Source organism: Loxodonta africana, chromosome 8, assembly GCF_030014295.1.
Source record: "Loxodonta africana isolate mLoxAfr1 chromosome 8, mLoxAfr1.hap2, whole genome shotgun sequence".
NCBI lineage: Eukaryota > Metazoa > Chordata > Mammalia > Proboscidea > Elephantidae > Loxodonta > Loxodonta africana.
In genome coordinates this window covers 53,557,976-53,574,839 of record NC_087349.1, presented here as the reverse complement: position 1 = coordinate 53,574,839, position 16,864 = coordinate 53,557,976, and the positions used below count along the sequence as shown (strand labels likewise).

At 34.3% G+C, this 16,864-nt stretch overlaps 1 protein-coding gene across 1 annotated transcript in view; it reads left to right on the top strand.

The window, feature by feature from the left end:
- Window positions 1-16,864, top strand: part of SEMA3A (semaphorin 3A) — a 234,642-nt gene that overhangs the window by 149,192 nt on the left and 68,586 nt on the right. Inside the window, exon 6 of the mRNA XM_003407174.4 lies at window positions 1,253-1,372. Within this exon, the coding sequence (XP_003407222.1) occupies window positions 1,253-1,372 (120 nt within the window). The remainder of the gene's footprint in view (window positions 1-1,252; window positions 1,373-16,864) is intronic.

Below are 16,864 nucleotides of genomic sequence, written 5' to 3'. Positions count from 1 at the left end.
ATTAAGTTTCACTTTGATTATGGTGGATTGTTTGGGGAAAATTTTATAAATTATGTTCTGTTTTGCAAATAATTCACTGTGTCTGTACAGACAATCATGAATTTTCTGGAACAATGTAATATGAGGCACCTTCTTTTTAGAGGAAAAAAAGCATAATTTTTACAAACTGCAGTTTATTGAATGAATGTTATGGTTTAGTGTAACAGGTTTGGGTTTGAACCCTCGCCTTTACTTGCCTAGTGATTAGCTGAGCAGCCTTGGGTTTCTTGAACTGTAAAATAGGGATAGCAATATTTACATCATGGAGTTGTTGACAGAACCAAATAAGATAATTTTGAAAGTGTCAAGTCCAATATTTGGCTGCCTGACAAGCACAGAGTGGTATTCAGTAAATATTAACTTTTCTTTCTCCTCCCTTTCTGTTTTGCCTGTCTCCTCCTTACCCTCTAATTATGATTCCTCCATTATTCAGCTGTGACCTAGAGTTAATTCCATTTAAGTATGAATGAGTTAAAGAACAATGGAATCTTAATTCACAACAATACAAAATAAATCATCAGTGATTATGACCTGAGTTTGTCAAAATTGCCTCCACTTTAAAGATGTTTCTGTTATAACTGAGGCCACATAGTGACCTTGTTCTCAGATTGTATATCTTATTCCAAGTTAGAATACTTCCCCCACTAGATATATTAAAAAGTTAAAAAAAAAAACAAGAAAAAATATTTAGCAAGGAAAATATCAATACTTTTAAAATTATACCAGAATCGTATTAATTCATATCTAGTGATAAAGAAGTATATTAGAAATTTAATTTCTATTAAAATTAAAAATATAAAGAGGATTTTGTGGCAATTCTTTCGTCTACTAAATTAGGATATTAGAATCATAGTAGGTTTACCTGCATAAAAGCAAACAATTATTAAATATAGTTGCATGTCACGTTTTGTAAGTTTCTCACTAGTCATAGTGGAAAGGCATAAAATTTCATGATTTAACAATGCTCGCTGAATCAGACTTTATTCAGTTTTTCTAAGACAGTATTTAATGAATAGTCAGATAGTAAATTATTGTTTAATAAAATACTCCTTTTCTAAAGATATCAGATGAAATACAATGATGCAGAGATTATTTCTATTTTCTTTTTAGCATGATTATAACATGAAACTTTGCTTTTTGTTTGCTCATTTTGTTTTTCTTGCCTTAATTGAATTAAATAATGTGTATGTGATTTCATTCTGTCACAATACAGATGGAGAATTATACTCTGGCACTGCAGCTGACTTTATGGGGCGAGACTTTGCTATCTTCCGGACTCTTGGGCACCACCACCCCATCAGGACAGAGCAGCATGATTCCAGGTGGCTCAATGGTAAGTGGTGTGTGCAGTAACACAGACACATAGCATGTGTAACTGTGTTAAGTCATTGGAGAAGTTTTCCTTTCGAGTACAAATGCTGTGACTTAAGATTTAGTATGGTGTTGAGCTAATGGCAGTGACTTCATGACTGTGGGTGTGAGAAACTTGGGCAAAACGAGAAAAGAGAGATTAAAAATGTAGGATAATATTTACTTCGTGCCAAAATTGAAGTTTCTCAGTAGATAGCTATGGAAAGATGTGGGCTGGAGACACGGAAAAGAGGCAATGGAAAAAGATAAGATGGCTTACCAATCCTATCTTCCAGGGATACCGCAACAAATCTCACGGTGCAGCATTTCTTTCTTCTACATCTCCCATTGTTGACTTGAGAGCACCATATTAGTTATTAAATTTTTTTTTTTTTTTTTTAAATCGCAGCACTAATAATAACATTACATTGATAATGTTTTCAAAATTTCACAGGGCTTTTACATCAATATTTCAGTTGCTTTTCCTTTACTCTTGGCTAAAACTTCTTCTCCCACATAGAGGTGAGGAAATTAAAGCCAATATCTTACCTAACCCATTAATCTATTAATAAAAGATATAGGACAAGAACCTAGTCTCCTGAACTTCTGAGTTCACTGCTTCATCAAGAGATTTATATATATACACACCCATGTATATATGTATGTATATGTATGTATTTTTTTATATATATGCCTAAAATAAATAATATTTTCATTCAGATTTTGCACCAAATAATTCTTACATCACCTTTGTCTAGAATTTTAGTTTTAAAAATGTTTAGTTACGTATTCATCAAAGACTTTTATAACAATACCCATAATATTTTCATGGGTAATTATTATCCCCATTTATTGAGTAGCTATTATCCTTGTTTATCTCTGCCCTCAACCTTATAAATTAAGGCTGCCCAGTCTCCCATCCATGAACTTTTTCCTGGTTTCACATGACTCATTAGTAAGAATAGAGCTGCTGACCTCAGTAAGATGCTTGATTGTCTCGCTTTTTAAACTTCTGCTGCACTTGCCTCGCCTGTTCTTAGAGCTGGGCAACCTCAGAATTTATTTCATTACTTCGCTTCTTTGTTGGCTTGGTAGAGAAAAATCACACTTCTCTATCCGGACAATTGTATCTCTGTACCTTCAGGAGACCATGGATTTTATGTGACCATTTTTGTTTTGCTATACCTCATACCCCAAAGTGACTATTCAAAATATATAACAAACCTCGACTTAATAAATCTTCCCTCCTGCTTTTAACGTTTCCGATTGTTCTATTATTTTTCATGTATTAGAAAGAAGGACGTGTCTCCTAATGTCGAAGTTTTGGCACTTCTGCCTTTGCTGTTAATTGCATTGATGTTCTTCCAGAAATTTACCTAATTTACATTTCTTTTACTGCCTTTGTTTCCTCTTCAGCACTAATTTATTCTACTAGACCTTTAAACGTGTTCATTTATTCTATCCAAAACCCTCCTTTTAATCCTGTGCTGGCACAAAGTGCCCATATGTCTAAATCCATAACGTGGTTAGTACTTGTTTTCTCAACTTTTTTGCCACCCTTACACACTCTCGATCTGCCTTACATCCAATAGTGTATCCCTGTGAAACTGCTCCTCTAAAGGGCACTAATGGCTTCCTAGAATTCTTTTATCAACCTCTGTTCTAGACAAACTCTCCTGCAAGTATTTGTTTATGCTAAAAATTCTTTGAAAATACACACTCATTGACGTCATCAAGCATCTATGGCTAGAAAGACTTTTCTTCTTTTTTTTTTCTTTCTACGAAAAAACAAACTAATTCTTCCAGGCTCAGCTTAAATGTAAGTTCTTCTGTAAAGAATAACATATCGAAACAACTGTGTTTGGAGTTTTTATTCATGTTACGATTTTAGCATTTACCATATCTTTAAAATAAAATTTATTTATTTATTTATTTATTTGCAAAAGCACCTTGCACCTTCTGCGTTTGTTTGCCAGCCTCGCCACCCTCCCCCTCAGGTGTTTTCATAAGCACTGTGCTAACTTTTTTACAGCGACATGTGGAAGAGGACTGGCATGGCGAAGCTTGTAAGCGTGCTTGGGGGGCAGGGGAGAGGGCACAGGCAGCAAACAAATGTAAAAGGTGTGCATTATTTGGGTGAAATGAGGTACTTTCAAATTCTGTTATGTTCAATTGTATGTATAACTGTCGCTGCATAATTATGTGTATCCCAACACACCTCCACTGACACAGTCTATATTCAAATAAAACTTTGATTATTTCACAATATTTTCTTTTACTAAAGGATAGGTTTAAATTTTAAAAGTTTTCTTTCATACTCAAGAGGACAAAATTAGTAGGAAAAAACTTCTTTCAACCTTGTTATCTGGTCTGTTCTCAAACAGGAATATTCATGTGGGAGGGAAAATATTTGTTTTTATTCAGAAAGAAGGAGACTTTGATCTACTAAGAACTCTGAAAGGTATACAGCCTTTCACTGTCTCTGAGAAATAAAGTCGCAGTATAAGATGGAATAACGTAAAGGAGAGTGTAGTGTTCATTTCATTTTTATGATCTTGGAGAAAACAAGTCATCGAGTTAAAGCTGCTTTTGTGCGGCACACTCAAATGCTGACAGCTGAGCCTGAAGAATTTACACTGTGGGAAAACACAGTCATTGTCCACAGCTCTGTACTTCATCTCTGAAAATGTGTAGTTCATTTGAGAATTCAGTTATCAGTCTCTCAGCGCTAAACGTGAGAACTGAGTTTTCCAAATTAGCACAAAGGTTGTATCTGACAGCGTGCAGAAACCAGAGCTGTTGCAAGATGGAGGATTCAGACATGTTTGAGATAGAACCAAGGGACTGTGAAGCACAAGCCACATGAAATTAAATACCATTCCAGAATAAAATTGGAAACATACTGTTTACACATTCATGCACAAAATAAATGAGTTTTGAGGCATCAGCATACACTACACAATCATTGGTGCTGCCAGAAGTAATAAATTACCTTGCAAGAAACTTTTTGAAAGGGGGTTCGGGGCTATTAAAATTAATTTGGGCGTAGGACTTTTCTCAGATCAATTCAACTCTTTAGAAAGATCAGTTGGCCTGTTTAGTTGACTTCTATTTTTTGTTTCTGCTAAAGAAAAACAACAATTAAGTGGTCTATAATTGACTTTTGAAAGATATATATATATATTGAATGTGATTTCATTAGTTTCATAATTACTCACAAAATATGAGTAAAATGGTGCCAATAAAGTTTGAAATTCAGTTTCATTTAAAAAGGACAGATTAGGAATGATTAGCAGTCTTTTAATTTTTAACATAATTGTTTTCTTGCTCCTCATCACTTACCCTGGCTCCTAATTTAAGATTGCTGAAGGCTAAAACAATATTTGATTTCAGAAAATTTACTGGTACAAGGTTTGACATGGATGTGCCCATCCATTTATGCTGTTTTCTTTTCTTGTGCTACATAAATTCACTCAATATTTTATTGTTTAAAATCCCAGTTCCAATTCATATGGAAATAGGAAAATTATTCTCCCTATATTCATAGAAAAACATATAGCATGAAAGGATGGCAAGGATGTTTATACCGCTATTAGAGCAGTGATTTCTTAACTTTTAGTTTTATCCATACATTATGGGTATCCTACATTTATTTTTCCACATTTATTTTTCTAATTGACGGAGACTTTTTCAATATCGTTTATTTTTTCGATTAATAGTGGGATGTTATAAGATTTGGAGGAGAAAGGTTGGCAGTTTGAATCCACCAGGTGCCACTTGAAAAGTCTATGGGGCAGTTCTACTCTGTCCTATAGGATCGCTATGAATCCGAATCAGCTCAACGGGCAACGAGTATTTTTTTTTTTTTTTTTTTGCGGGGGGGGCGGAGTTTATTCTTTAGAGAGAGCCCTAGTGTTGCAATCATTAAGTGCTTGGCTGCTAACTGAAAGATTGGTATTCAAACCCACCCAGTGGCTATGGAGAAGAAAGATAAAACTATTTGCTCCCATAAAGTTTACAGCCTAGAAAGCACTAGGGGATAGTTCTACTCTGTCACATTGGGATGACTATGAGTTGAAATCTACTGTACAGCACCCAACAATATATACGTGAGAGTGAGCTAAAATGGTTTTACTTTGACTGGTCTTTATATTTAGTAGGAGAATACTACTACCTACTTCATAAAGTTATTGTGAAAAAATGGCCATATGGTAATGTATAAAAAGCATCAAGCAAGTACTTGGCACATAGTAAGCACTTAGTAAATGTCAATTATCTCTGTATCCTCTATCGCCTTTCCATTGCTGGAACATGCTTAGGAAGCTTTGTCAGACTCATTCTGTCAGTGATTATATTTGAGTCAGGGTGAAAGGGCAGCCAGAGTCAAGTTTAATATATGAAACCTCATGGATCTTGGAGAGATCCAAGGCCTGGGAAACACAAACAGACATAATTACAGTGCCCGGAATGTGAGGCCTTCCAACTCATTTCAGGAAGACCTGTTTTCTTTTAGTCGAATTTCCTAAAAGGATCGTGCTTGTGGATAGACCAACCCACTTACTTTTTTCTGTAATTAAGATGGTATGTAAGTCATCGTTCTACTTCCTCTCACTTGTAACACTTATACCAGGATGGCCTGCCCTTATTGGAATCAGCATAGCTTCTTTCGTGATCATGCACTGGAATATTTTATGTTCTCCTCAGATGCAAGTTGCTCCATCAAGATGCATTTTTAGAAAAATAGAACCAGGAAATATGACTACAAATATGGAAGCACAAATTAATACTACACATAGTACCAGATATCCAATCTCAAATCATTTGTACAGCTCTATTGATACATTTTTTTTTTTTTTTATTGATACACTTTTTAAACTCTCCCATCTTTGGAGTCAAACTATGTTGGAGTATCAAATTGGATATTTTTTAGTAAGTAAAATGGATTATCTAGTTTTGTACAACTTCGAACTTCTTAATGATGCAATTTTGTATTATTTTGGGGGCTTAATTAAGATGGTTATATATAAGCAGATGAGTATTATAGAGTGTGATAATTCAGTTCAACTACAATAGCAACAACAGCAAAGATCTCTGAGATTTCATAGCCTATGAAAGAAGGAACAAGGACACAATCCTTTTGACTTTTGTATTATGTTTTCTACGAGCTGTACTATGTATTCATTAGATAGCAATTCTGGAATAGCAATGTGTAAAGACACAAATAAAAATGATGGTATTTATGGTTATTTTTCCTGAAATTACACTGAAACATGCATGTGTAATCATTTAAAATAAGAATTTATATCTGTACCTAAACACAACCAGATAATTATTCCAGTTTGTTTTCTCTTAAATCCCTTACTTAGAATTTTTTTTACCCGAATAAATAATGCATCCTTTCTTGTATAGCCTTTTCAAAAAACAAAACTGTACCATGACACTCTAAGTGCTGATAAATTAAGAAAATCACTAACTATGCCTTTTTTTCTTGAAGAGCTGAAATTTGCCAAAATTACCTTCACTTGATTTTCCTTTCCCCAGGCCTATTTTCTATGTTCCCTTTTTATCTAAAGAACATAATCACTTTTAACCTGTTTTGTTTGAAATCCATTGCACTAATGAGGAAAAATGAGTAAATCTTTGGGGGGAAAAAAAAAAGAACCAAGCAGTGTCAATTTGCTTGGCAGCTGAATTTTTTTTTCCAAGCTTTTAAGAAAAGCTACCTGGATTAAATTGTTAGAAAATGTAATTAAAAAAATTTTTTTTTTAGTAATGGGCTAATATGTACAACTGTCAAATATGGCATGGTAGTCACAAATTTCTAATTGCCTATTTAGGAATTAACAGTTGAAAGAGTATCATTACATCTACTTAAAGTAATTTCACGTTTAACATCGAAAAGTGATGAACACTTATAAAGACCAAACACCATCTCAGACAATTCTTGAAATCAAAGCCAGCTTCCCTTTTTCTCTTGGTTCTTACATTTTCTCCCTGGTCCCACCATCAGTTTAATGAATACAGAGCCTGTCTATACCAATTTCCTCTTGTAGAGTCGCTACATTCAGAGCATCATGAGCCTCGATAGGGATTTACTGCTGACTGGGTAATCTGGGTTCATGTGTGCAGTGACATCAAGCAAGAGATTTACCCAGAGAAGTGGATGCCATGACAATGTGTGTAACCATGGTGTGACCGGCCTCCCTGACATGGCTCTCAAAAGCTTTCCCTCTGTGAAAACAGAAGCCTGTTTGCAAATTAATTAGTTTCTGGCAGCAGCTTGATTGTTGACCCAGAGTTTGTAGAGTGGAAAAACAATCAGATTAGTGTGCTCAGGGTAAAAGACCAGTGTGCACTTGCGTGTGGCTTGCTCAACTATTGAAGCTATGAATGGAGTGAAACAAATTCTTTTCTGAGAAGCCTAGGCAGAGGTTAAGTGTGATGAGCCTCGAGCCCCCAACAGCGTGGCTGGGGAATTAAAGGATTTTAGCCAGATAAAGCTGAATGATGGGAAGCAATGCAATTGAATTTTAATGGCGTAGAGAGTTTTGAACCACCCCCGCCCCCCCCCAAAAAAACTTGCAATGTTCTAATCACTATGAGTGGAAGGAGTAAGTTTATAATATCATTATATTAAATGTAGGCTTGAAACAAATACTTCCAGAGTGGGAGATTTCAGATGCTTGCAAAATGGAAGATTTTAATTACTGTGTCTCAAAAAGTAATATGATACTATCTAAATGGAAAGAAAACTTAAAAAGTAAGCTATCTTTCAATGTTGATAAGTTATATTTGTTGGTATATTTATCCCAACTATTTTATTAGGTGTAATCTTAACTTTAAATGCCCTGTAAAATTAATCCCGAATGAGAGAAATGTTGACTCATGAAAATATATTCTGATACTTGTTTTTAAAAATATCAGATTTGATAATTATGCCAAGAAATGTCTGCAAGCATAGGACAAAGAATTCTGGATTCACTCTTTGAGGATTAAAAAGTGTTTTAATCACAAAATTATTATTTTGGTTTAATTCTGTAAGATTACCTAATGACATGACCCACATATACTTTTCCTTTTTAGATACCGCTGGCAGATGCCTACCCGAAATACATTCCTGATCACAGTCAGAATACTTGCCCATTCAAAAGTCATTTATGTCCCTGAATTTACCGTTTTTACGCAATTAACATGCTCATTCTACATTTGCTTGCTAAACGGCACCCTCCTGCAGTGAATTGTTTTCATAACTGCCACTTTGCCATTTTTTTTACATGTTGCTGTAAAAAAATTAGCATAGTGCGTTTAGGAAAATACCTCGGTGGGGGTGGGGGGTAGGAAAATACCTCGGAGCGGGAGGGCGCAGTTGGCAAACAAACGTAGACGGTGCGTGTTAATTGTGTAAAAATAAGGTACAAAAAAATTGAATCCATGTTTCACTGCTTGTCAAGTCCTCTATAGTTTAATCCTAAATGACCTCTCCAATATTAAACAACCGTTAAACTTTATCATTCTCCCAATGGCTTTCAAGGTTTCTCTCCTTTGAAGCCCATGAACATATTGTTACTGCACATACGTGCATTTATGTAATTATCACAGGGCCAAGCATCCTGCTTTGGAGTGTGAAAACAAGACGCATTGCCGTGGAGTCGATTTTGACTCATGGCAACCCTACAGGACAGAGTACAACTGCCCCGTAGAGTTTCCAAGGAGCACCTGGTGGATTTGAACTGTCAACCTTTTGGTTAGCAGCCTTAGCACTCAACCACTATGCCACCAGGGTTTCCACTTTAGAGTATAAAAAAAAAAAAAAATAGGCTGTACCAAATAAGATAGTCCTTAATGAATCTTCTCAGGCTCTGAAGTCAAACTGCCAGAGTTTGTAACCTAGAAACCCCACGTGTTACTTATGTGGCTTTGGGGTAGTTTATTTCTCTTCATCGTACATTTATGATTTGTAAAATAGGATTAATACCAATATTTCTTACTATTTTTCTGAAGATGCTCGAGATAGTCCATATAGGGCAATTAGAACAGCATCGGATAATATGGGAAATGCTCCTGGTAACTGTGGCTGCTGCTGCCGCTGCTGCTGTTTTGTATATTGCCTCTCCACACAGTATATAATGCACATTTGACAAGTTAACACAATGACCCAGCCTGAAGTAATGCTTGCCTCTCTTAATCTATTCTCAAGCTATTTTGTTTTGCTTTGTTTAACTGATAATCATTGTTGTTATATGGGGCCCTTGTACATCAAGCACATATAAAATATCTAGCTTTAACAATAAAATAGTTAAAAAAAATTAAATAGAGCTTAACAAAATTAGCAAATGAATCAGTAAACAATGACCAAGGCTAAATTTCCATATAGTGTGTTTATTAAAGTGTTAAATTAGCTCTAGTAAGTACAATAAAGAAACCATTAGATTGATTCCCTATTAACAGTTTTTTTTAATAGTTAAAACATTGACTGCATTTACCACTCTAGGAAAATCACTTCTAATGCTATATCACAGCTTAACCTTGAAAACTTTTCATGCCAAGACATTGTTCATAATGTTTAGGGTGGTGGTTAGGAGCGCGGAGTCTGTGGAGCCTGACTGCCTGATTTGGGCAGTTGCCGAAAAATCGTAACAGCTGATGTAAGCTCTCTCTGCTCAATTTTCCAATTTTTTTTGAATGGAAATAATAATAGTTCCTCCCACATTCAGTTGTTATAAGGATCATGTATGATTTAACTCATGCGGGGTACTTGGAACAGTGATTACTATTACAAAAAAAAACTCAACTGATGTGAGCTGTCTTCATGATATTTTGTAAGAATTTCAAAGAATGGGGCAATATATCAGGTCACTAAAAATGTAGTAAAGTGTACAGTCTTACTTCACTGAGCATCCACACATTTCTAGAAAAGCAAGTAAAGCAGCTTAAGGAAAACAAGGCCAAATGAAGCGAAAGTGATCTACACCCTCTCCTAAGACAAGTTTATGAATACAGGATTTCATGCCCAAGGATATCGGTTCATTTTACTGAAAATAAATCGACTCCTTCTATGCATCCATAGAAAAAAATGTTTTTTTTCTGATGATAGTGACATACTTGTTACTTTTATTTACATATAACAAAAAGGCATTAAAATATTCTAAACTTCATATATCAACTAGAGACAAATTACAAATATCCAAGAAAAGTGTGTTTAAATTGTTTTCCCAGTAATATTTACTAAGACTTGAGTAAAATAAAAGGAAGCCCTGGTGGCACAGGGGTTAAGCACTCGGTTGCGTACCGAAAGGTCGGCAGTTTGAACCCGCCTGCTGCTTCTAGGGATAAAGATGTGACAGTCTCCTTCCATAGCGATTATAGCCTTAGAAGCCTAATGGGACAGTTCTATTCTGCCCTACAGGATTGCAATGAGTCAGAATCTACTCCATAGCAATGAGGTTGGGTGTGTGAAATGCATTAAATGGAACATTTTGAAAGTAGAAATGTTTGTGGCACTCTATGATTTCAGAAACAACACAAAAGAAAATAAAGCCCCATCCCCCCACCCCCACACATAAACCCTGCTCTCAGCAATGTATTAATTTCTTATGGCACTTTTGATCATCACATAAATTTTTCAGCATATACTGTATTCCATTATAAATGTAGTACTGCTACTATTTTAAAATACTGTATATTAATTCAAAAATATATACATTTGAAAACTAATTACAACTCCTTGTTAATACTGATTTTATAAATTAATATGGTTGCAATTTTTAAAAAAATCATTACAAGTGTAGTTTATATTATTTTGCTTGATGATTTGCTAAATTATAACTATTTTTGGATTTAATGTGGGCTGATAGCATAAGGGACCTATCAAGAATGTGTTCCTTCAATATGTTTATAAACTTGTCTAAATGCATATAAGTCCAAATAATCTCTTTTGCTCATTTAATAACTAATTTTAAAAGATGCCAGAGCTTCAATATCAATAAGATCTCTCCCATTTATACATTTATAAAATCCTAACATAAATGCATATGGGAAATAAATGACTGCAGATTTAATTTGTGCTTTGGGATACACACTATGTTTTCAGCTTAGCATACAATAGGATTTAAATTACAGTTAGTACAGAGTTGTGTTTTGGGCTTTTATGTTATGACCCAATTATAGTTTAGTGAACTTTAACCTCCCTAATTCTAAGTGTTGGGGTCTTGGTGGCGCAGTGGTTAAGAGCCATGACTGCTAACCAAAAGGTTGGCAGTGTGAATACACCAGCCGCTCCTTGGCAACCCTATGGGACAGTTCTCCTGTGTCCTATGTGGTCACTACGAGTTGAAACTGACTCAATGGCAACAGGTTTTTTTTTTTTTTTTTGGCTAATCCTGAGTGTTAAGTAATGCCAAAGCTGAAATCAAACTGATGACTGCCACTTAATTCCATGAGAATCAATGTGTGTCTATCAAATGTGTTTTCTAGATACATGTAAAAATGAATGAACAAATTATACCCATGGCCTAGGAAGCAGGAAAGTACAATCTTATAAATTTAAAAAAAAAGGAGGAGGGGGTTCTGAAGGTAGGAAATGAAACACATGGGTTATCTTATAACTTTACTCATTTTGGGTGAACTACAAGGAAATTTAATCACGCCAAACACAAAAACTAAACCCAGTGCCGTCAAGTCAATTCCAACTCATAGCGACCCTATAGGACAGAGTAGAACTGCCCCATAGAGTTTCGAAGGAGCACCTAGTGGATCCGAACTGCTGACCCTTTGGTTAGCAGCCGAAGCACTTAACCACTACGCCACCAGGGTTTCCACTTAATCATACAGGCAATCAGAATTTCCAGAATTTTACAGGGCTAGCATTAAACAAACAACAAGACATATGTATATCTTTGATCAATGATGATTGTGAATATTTTGATTGAAGAAAAATTATTAAAGTAGTGGAAGGTGCTACCTGCTATAAGAAGTTTAATTATTGACCTCTGTTTTGGGTTATTTCTGTTGATTTACCTAGAAAGAAAGAGGAAAATCACATTCTTCATAGATAATATCAAGGTAGATACAGCAACTCTGGTCAGATAATCAGTGCCCAAATTAATAAAATTATAATTGCCTTTAAGATAATTGTATGTTAATGAATCATAAAATATAAGCTAATTTTACCATTTTTTTCCCTGAAACTACAATTTCCCTCCTTCATTTCTAACGAATTCCCAAGTGAGAACAACCTGCAGAAGGCAAGTTGAGAGACTGACTGGAGCTAGCAATATGGCAGTAGGAAGTAGACAATGTCAGACTATTAGCAGGTCCATCCTGTGGTGCTGGAAGATACAGAGCTCATTTTCTATTAATATGACAGAGGTTAGCGCCAAAGAAGAAGGAAGCCATGCCACATCGATTTGCACAATCCCTACCAAATTTATTACTGTTTTGATTTATTTTGCCATTTTAGTTCTGTACAAATGTGCTGCAGTTCCACTTAGAGGTACTTCTTGTAAACCATTCGTAAATTCTCAAACTCTTGATCCTTGGGAGAGTCATAATTTATATCAAAAATATTTCTAAGATGTTATTTGAAAATATTCTGATAGTAATAGCAAGGTGAAACTCCTGATAACACTTTAATGCAACTGAGGAAGCTGAGTAAGTCATTGCTGTTACGATCAACTAGTAATTATTAAATGTTCTCTAGAAAGGAAAACAGATAATTATGAAGATAGAAAATATATACTTTTAAATATATAAACCTCTCAACTGTATGGCTGTTGTTATTGTTGTGTGCCATCGACTCCATTTCTGACTCACAGCAACCCTATTGAATACAGTAGAACTGGCCCATAGGATTTTTAAGATGGAAAAAAAAAAAAAATTTTTTTTTTTTTTTTTTTAATCTTTATAGGAAACCCTGGTGGCCTCGTGGTTAAGAGCTACGGCTGCTAACCAAAAGGTCGGCAGTTCGAATCCACCAGGTGCTCCTTGGAAACTCTAGGGGGCCGTTCTGCTGTGTCCTGTAGGGTCACTATGAGTCAGAATCCACTCAACAGTGGTGGTTTTTTTGTTTTTTTTTTTAATCTTTATGGAAGCAGACTGATACCTTTTCCCTGCAGAGCTGCTGATTTGAACTGTTGATCTTTCATTTAGCAGCAGAGTGCTTAACCACTGTAGCACTATCTGAAAAGAAAGATTAAAGGAAGGGAGGAAAAAAGAGTAATCCAAAATGATTAATAATAGCATCCTGAATTAAATTTTGTCATCATCATCCAACAATAATAAACAGCATTTATCACTTTAATAAAATCTATAACATCACAAATTGAAATAAAAAACTGCAAACTATGCCATAAAGTCTCCTCTCTTTTAAAGGTTTTAGTGAGCTCAGCCATGAAGCTTGTATTGTAAATTAGATGTGAAACATATTAAAGAATTTTTTGCAGGTTCAGAGCATTGCAAAATGTTGTTGGGACATATGTTAATTCCTGAGAAAACTCAGGTTGCTCAGATATCTGACCATATGGTCATCAGTAAAAACAATTAAGACATTATGTAGTATGATAGGGATAAAGCTACCTAATATTAATGGGCGGTTAAGAATAGATTACTTTTAGGCAGAGATTAAACTCTCTGTTTTAATTTACTGATTATCAATTCCTTTCTCTTTTGGTTTTTAGTGATTGTTTTTATATTTCAGAAGTCTAGTCCCTTCTCACCTCTCTCAACTGTGATCTATTTATCTGTGCATAACTGAGGTTTAGCAACCACCTCAATTACTTACATAGAGTTTAGTCACTCCTCCTTCCCTTAGCACTCTTTTCTAAGTCCTTCCGAATCACTGATGATACCAAAGGGAACGAGCTACATTTATTAGCAACCAGGATAGTGACTTGGATGACTCCCATTTTCAGCATGCATTGAGCATCCACTAGGTACCAAGTACAGTAATAGGAAACAGAGGTAAATAAAAAATCCCTGCCTTCCAGGATAATATTTACAGAGCTTTTATCAAATGAAAAACCCTAGACGTCATAGCACATGTATGGGATCATACTCATATATTCCCAAAGTGTCTTAATATTTTGAAACCATTATTTAACCCCTAAATAAGGTAAGGATAGGAGACACTATTCATTTCCATTTTAATGAAACACAATTTTTTAAAAATCCAGTTCCTTTTCAGGCTTTTAATGCAATGTCAGAATCACAGATTATCTGAGGCTTTTACTGTAAAATGATTACAGAACATGACAACTTATAAAAACTTTTGTTCTCATATATGCAGTCTCTTCTTGAAGAATACATGAAGAGAGAGTTCAAAGAGACAAGAAATTGGAAACTTTTAAATAAGTTTCGAGGAAAAAGATGGGAATCAGTGGGAATTAGAAAAACTGTATGTTACTTGTAGGTAATATAACCACAGATTTTAAATGATTTTTTATGATATGTAATACAACAGAAATTATAACCATAAAAAATTTTTTTAAAATAATGAGGTAAAATAGAGACTGATGATTAGAGAAAAATGGTCAGAAGAAACCAGGAAATCATGTCTTTTTTTATTCAGGGATTTAAGTAGAAGTTTGATAATTGATGCTCCAGACTGTTATCCACAGTAAATAAGCTCTGTCCAACTGTCTTTGGAGATTAAAAAAATAAAATAAAAACAATGAATTAATCAAGAGCAATAATCATTGTTCTTGGTACAGATATTTTTCTAAGAGTAAGAAGGTTTTATTTTAGCTCTAAGCTTTCATTTTTTCTAAAACAATTTCAATTATTTAAAATAGTGATTGAATAACCCAGTGCCGTCGAGTCGATTCCGACTCATAACGATTGAATACCCAAATTTTAGCGATTGAATAGGAGCCTTAAATATACATGTTCTGAATAGTTTTTTTTGATATTTTTTATCATCTTAGTTGATTTAACACACTATCTGCTATACAATTTTTACATACTAGTAGTTACGTTGCCTTCCTTTCTATCAATAAAGAACCAAAAAAAGTTATTTTTTCCTAAATAATTGGGTTTTGTTATAAAAATCTGTAGGTCCTTTGGTTTGCACTTATTTTTACCTGCTTTCCTATTTATCTATTGCCAATAAGCATTCTTCTTGATCTTAGTAACAACTTGAGGGAAACTATTACAAGAGATAGGAAAATCACTTTTCCTTGGTGACTTTAACCAGTTTTTAGGAATATATATATAACATTTCTTGTCATATGCCCTAAAAAATTATTCTAACTAATATATCACTATATAAGACTCAGTAGAGTATTATTCGGAAATAATGGTTCTAGATGTTTTTAATATGTCTTTCATAAAATAATGTAGAAATAGTAGGTCCATTTAATTTATATTAAAGTTATTTAAAACCATTGCTTATTACAATAAAATAAGTTGTATTTATTTAAGCAAAGCTGGAAGTATCAAATTGACTTTAGAAAACTTTTTATTGTTTTGATTACCTACCTAAGGAAACAGCTCTATATTAGCACTCAAAAATACGTAATCATTCTTAAAGCACAAATGTCAAGAAAGTTATGAATTCAATTTGTGATATAAATATATAGGGAAGATGAGTGGAAAGGGAGTTTGCATGTGTGAGGTGTGGGGTGTGGTATGAAGGAGTGAAATCATTTATTTATTCATTCATTTTGTGGGAAGCAAATGTAAAAACCGAACAGTGGCCGTGTAGCTATGGTCTTTGAATATTTGTAGGTAAATATTAAAATAAACAGCTAAAGGAGGTAAAATGTGTTGCTTCTGAGAATGGGAAATGAGAAGGTATTGAGGAAGAACTACTATTTTTTATTTTATTTTAAACTTTATGCAACTACTGTTTAAACTCTGTGCATCTATAACTTCACTAAATATTAAATCTAAATTTAAAAAAAAAGGAAGAATTGCAAGGAAATAGGTTAATGGTGTGTCTGCGCTGAACTGCCACAGAAGTTATCAAAACCCAAAACCAAACCTGCTGCCGTCTTGTCTATTCCGACTCGTAGCGACCCTATACAGAAGTGAAAAGACCAGAATTGATTACAGGTATCAGAAGCAACTTTAAATCCTGTCCACTAAACTTCAGTTGCTGTAACATTTAGTATTATCACACTGAATATTTGAAAGTTTTAACAATTAAAAGCAATGATTTGGAAACTGTTCTTACAGACAGAAATAATTGGAATAATTGTGAATAACAGAAATCCTATATTTGTACAGTGTTTATAGTCTTCAAAGTGCTTCCTACAGCCATCACCTTCTTCTCCCAAAACTGTGAAATAGAACACTGTGACTAATAAAAATTTAAGTAACCTACCAGAGTTAGTAGTAAACTGTTATTTAGTGAAAACCAGAACTAAAATATGTATATTCTGAATTCTAGGTTGGTTCTCTTTCTAATATCTTCATTTTAATATATTTTTTTAAATGCATCATATTTGTTCTTTTCAAAATATCTTAAATCTGGGAAGTG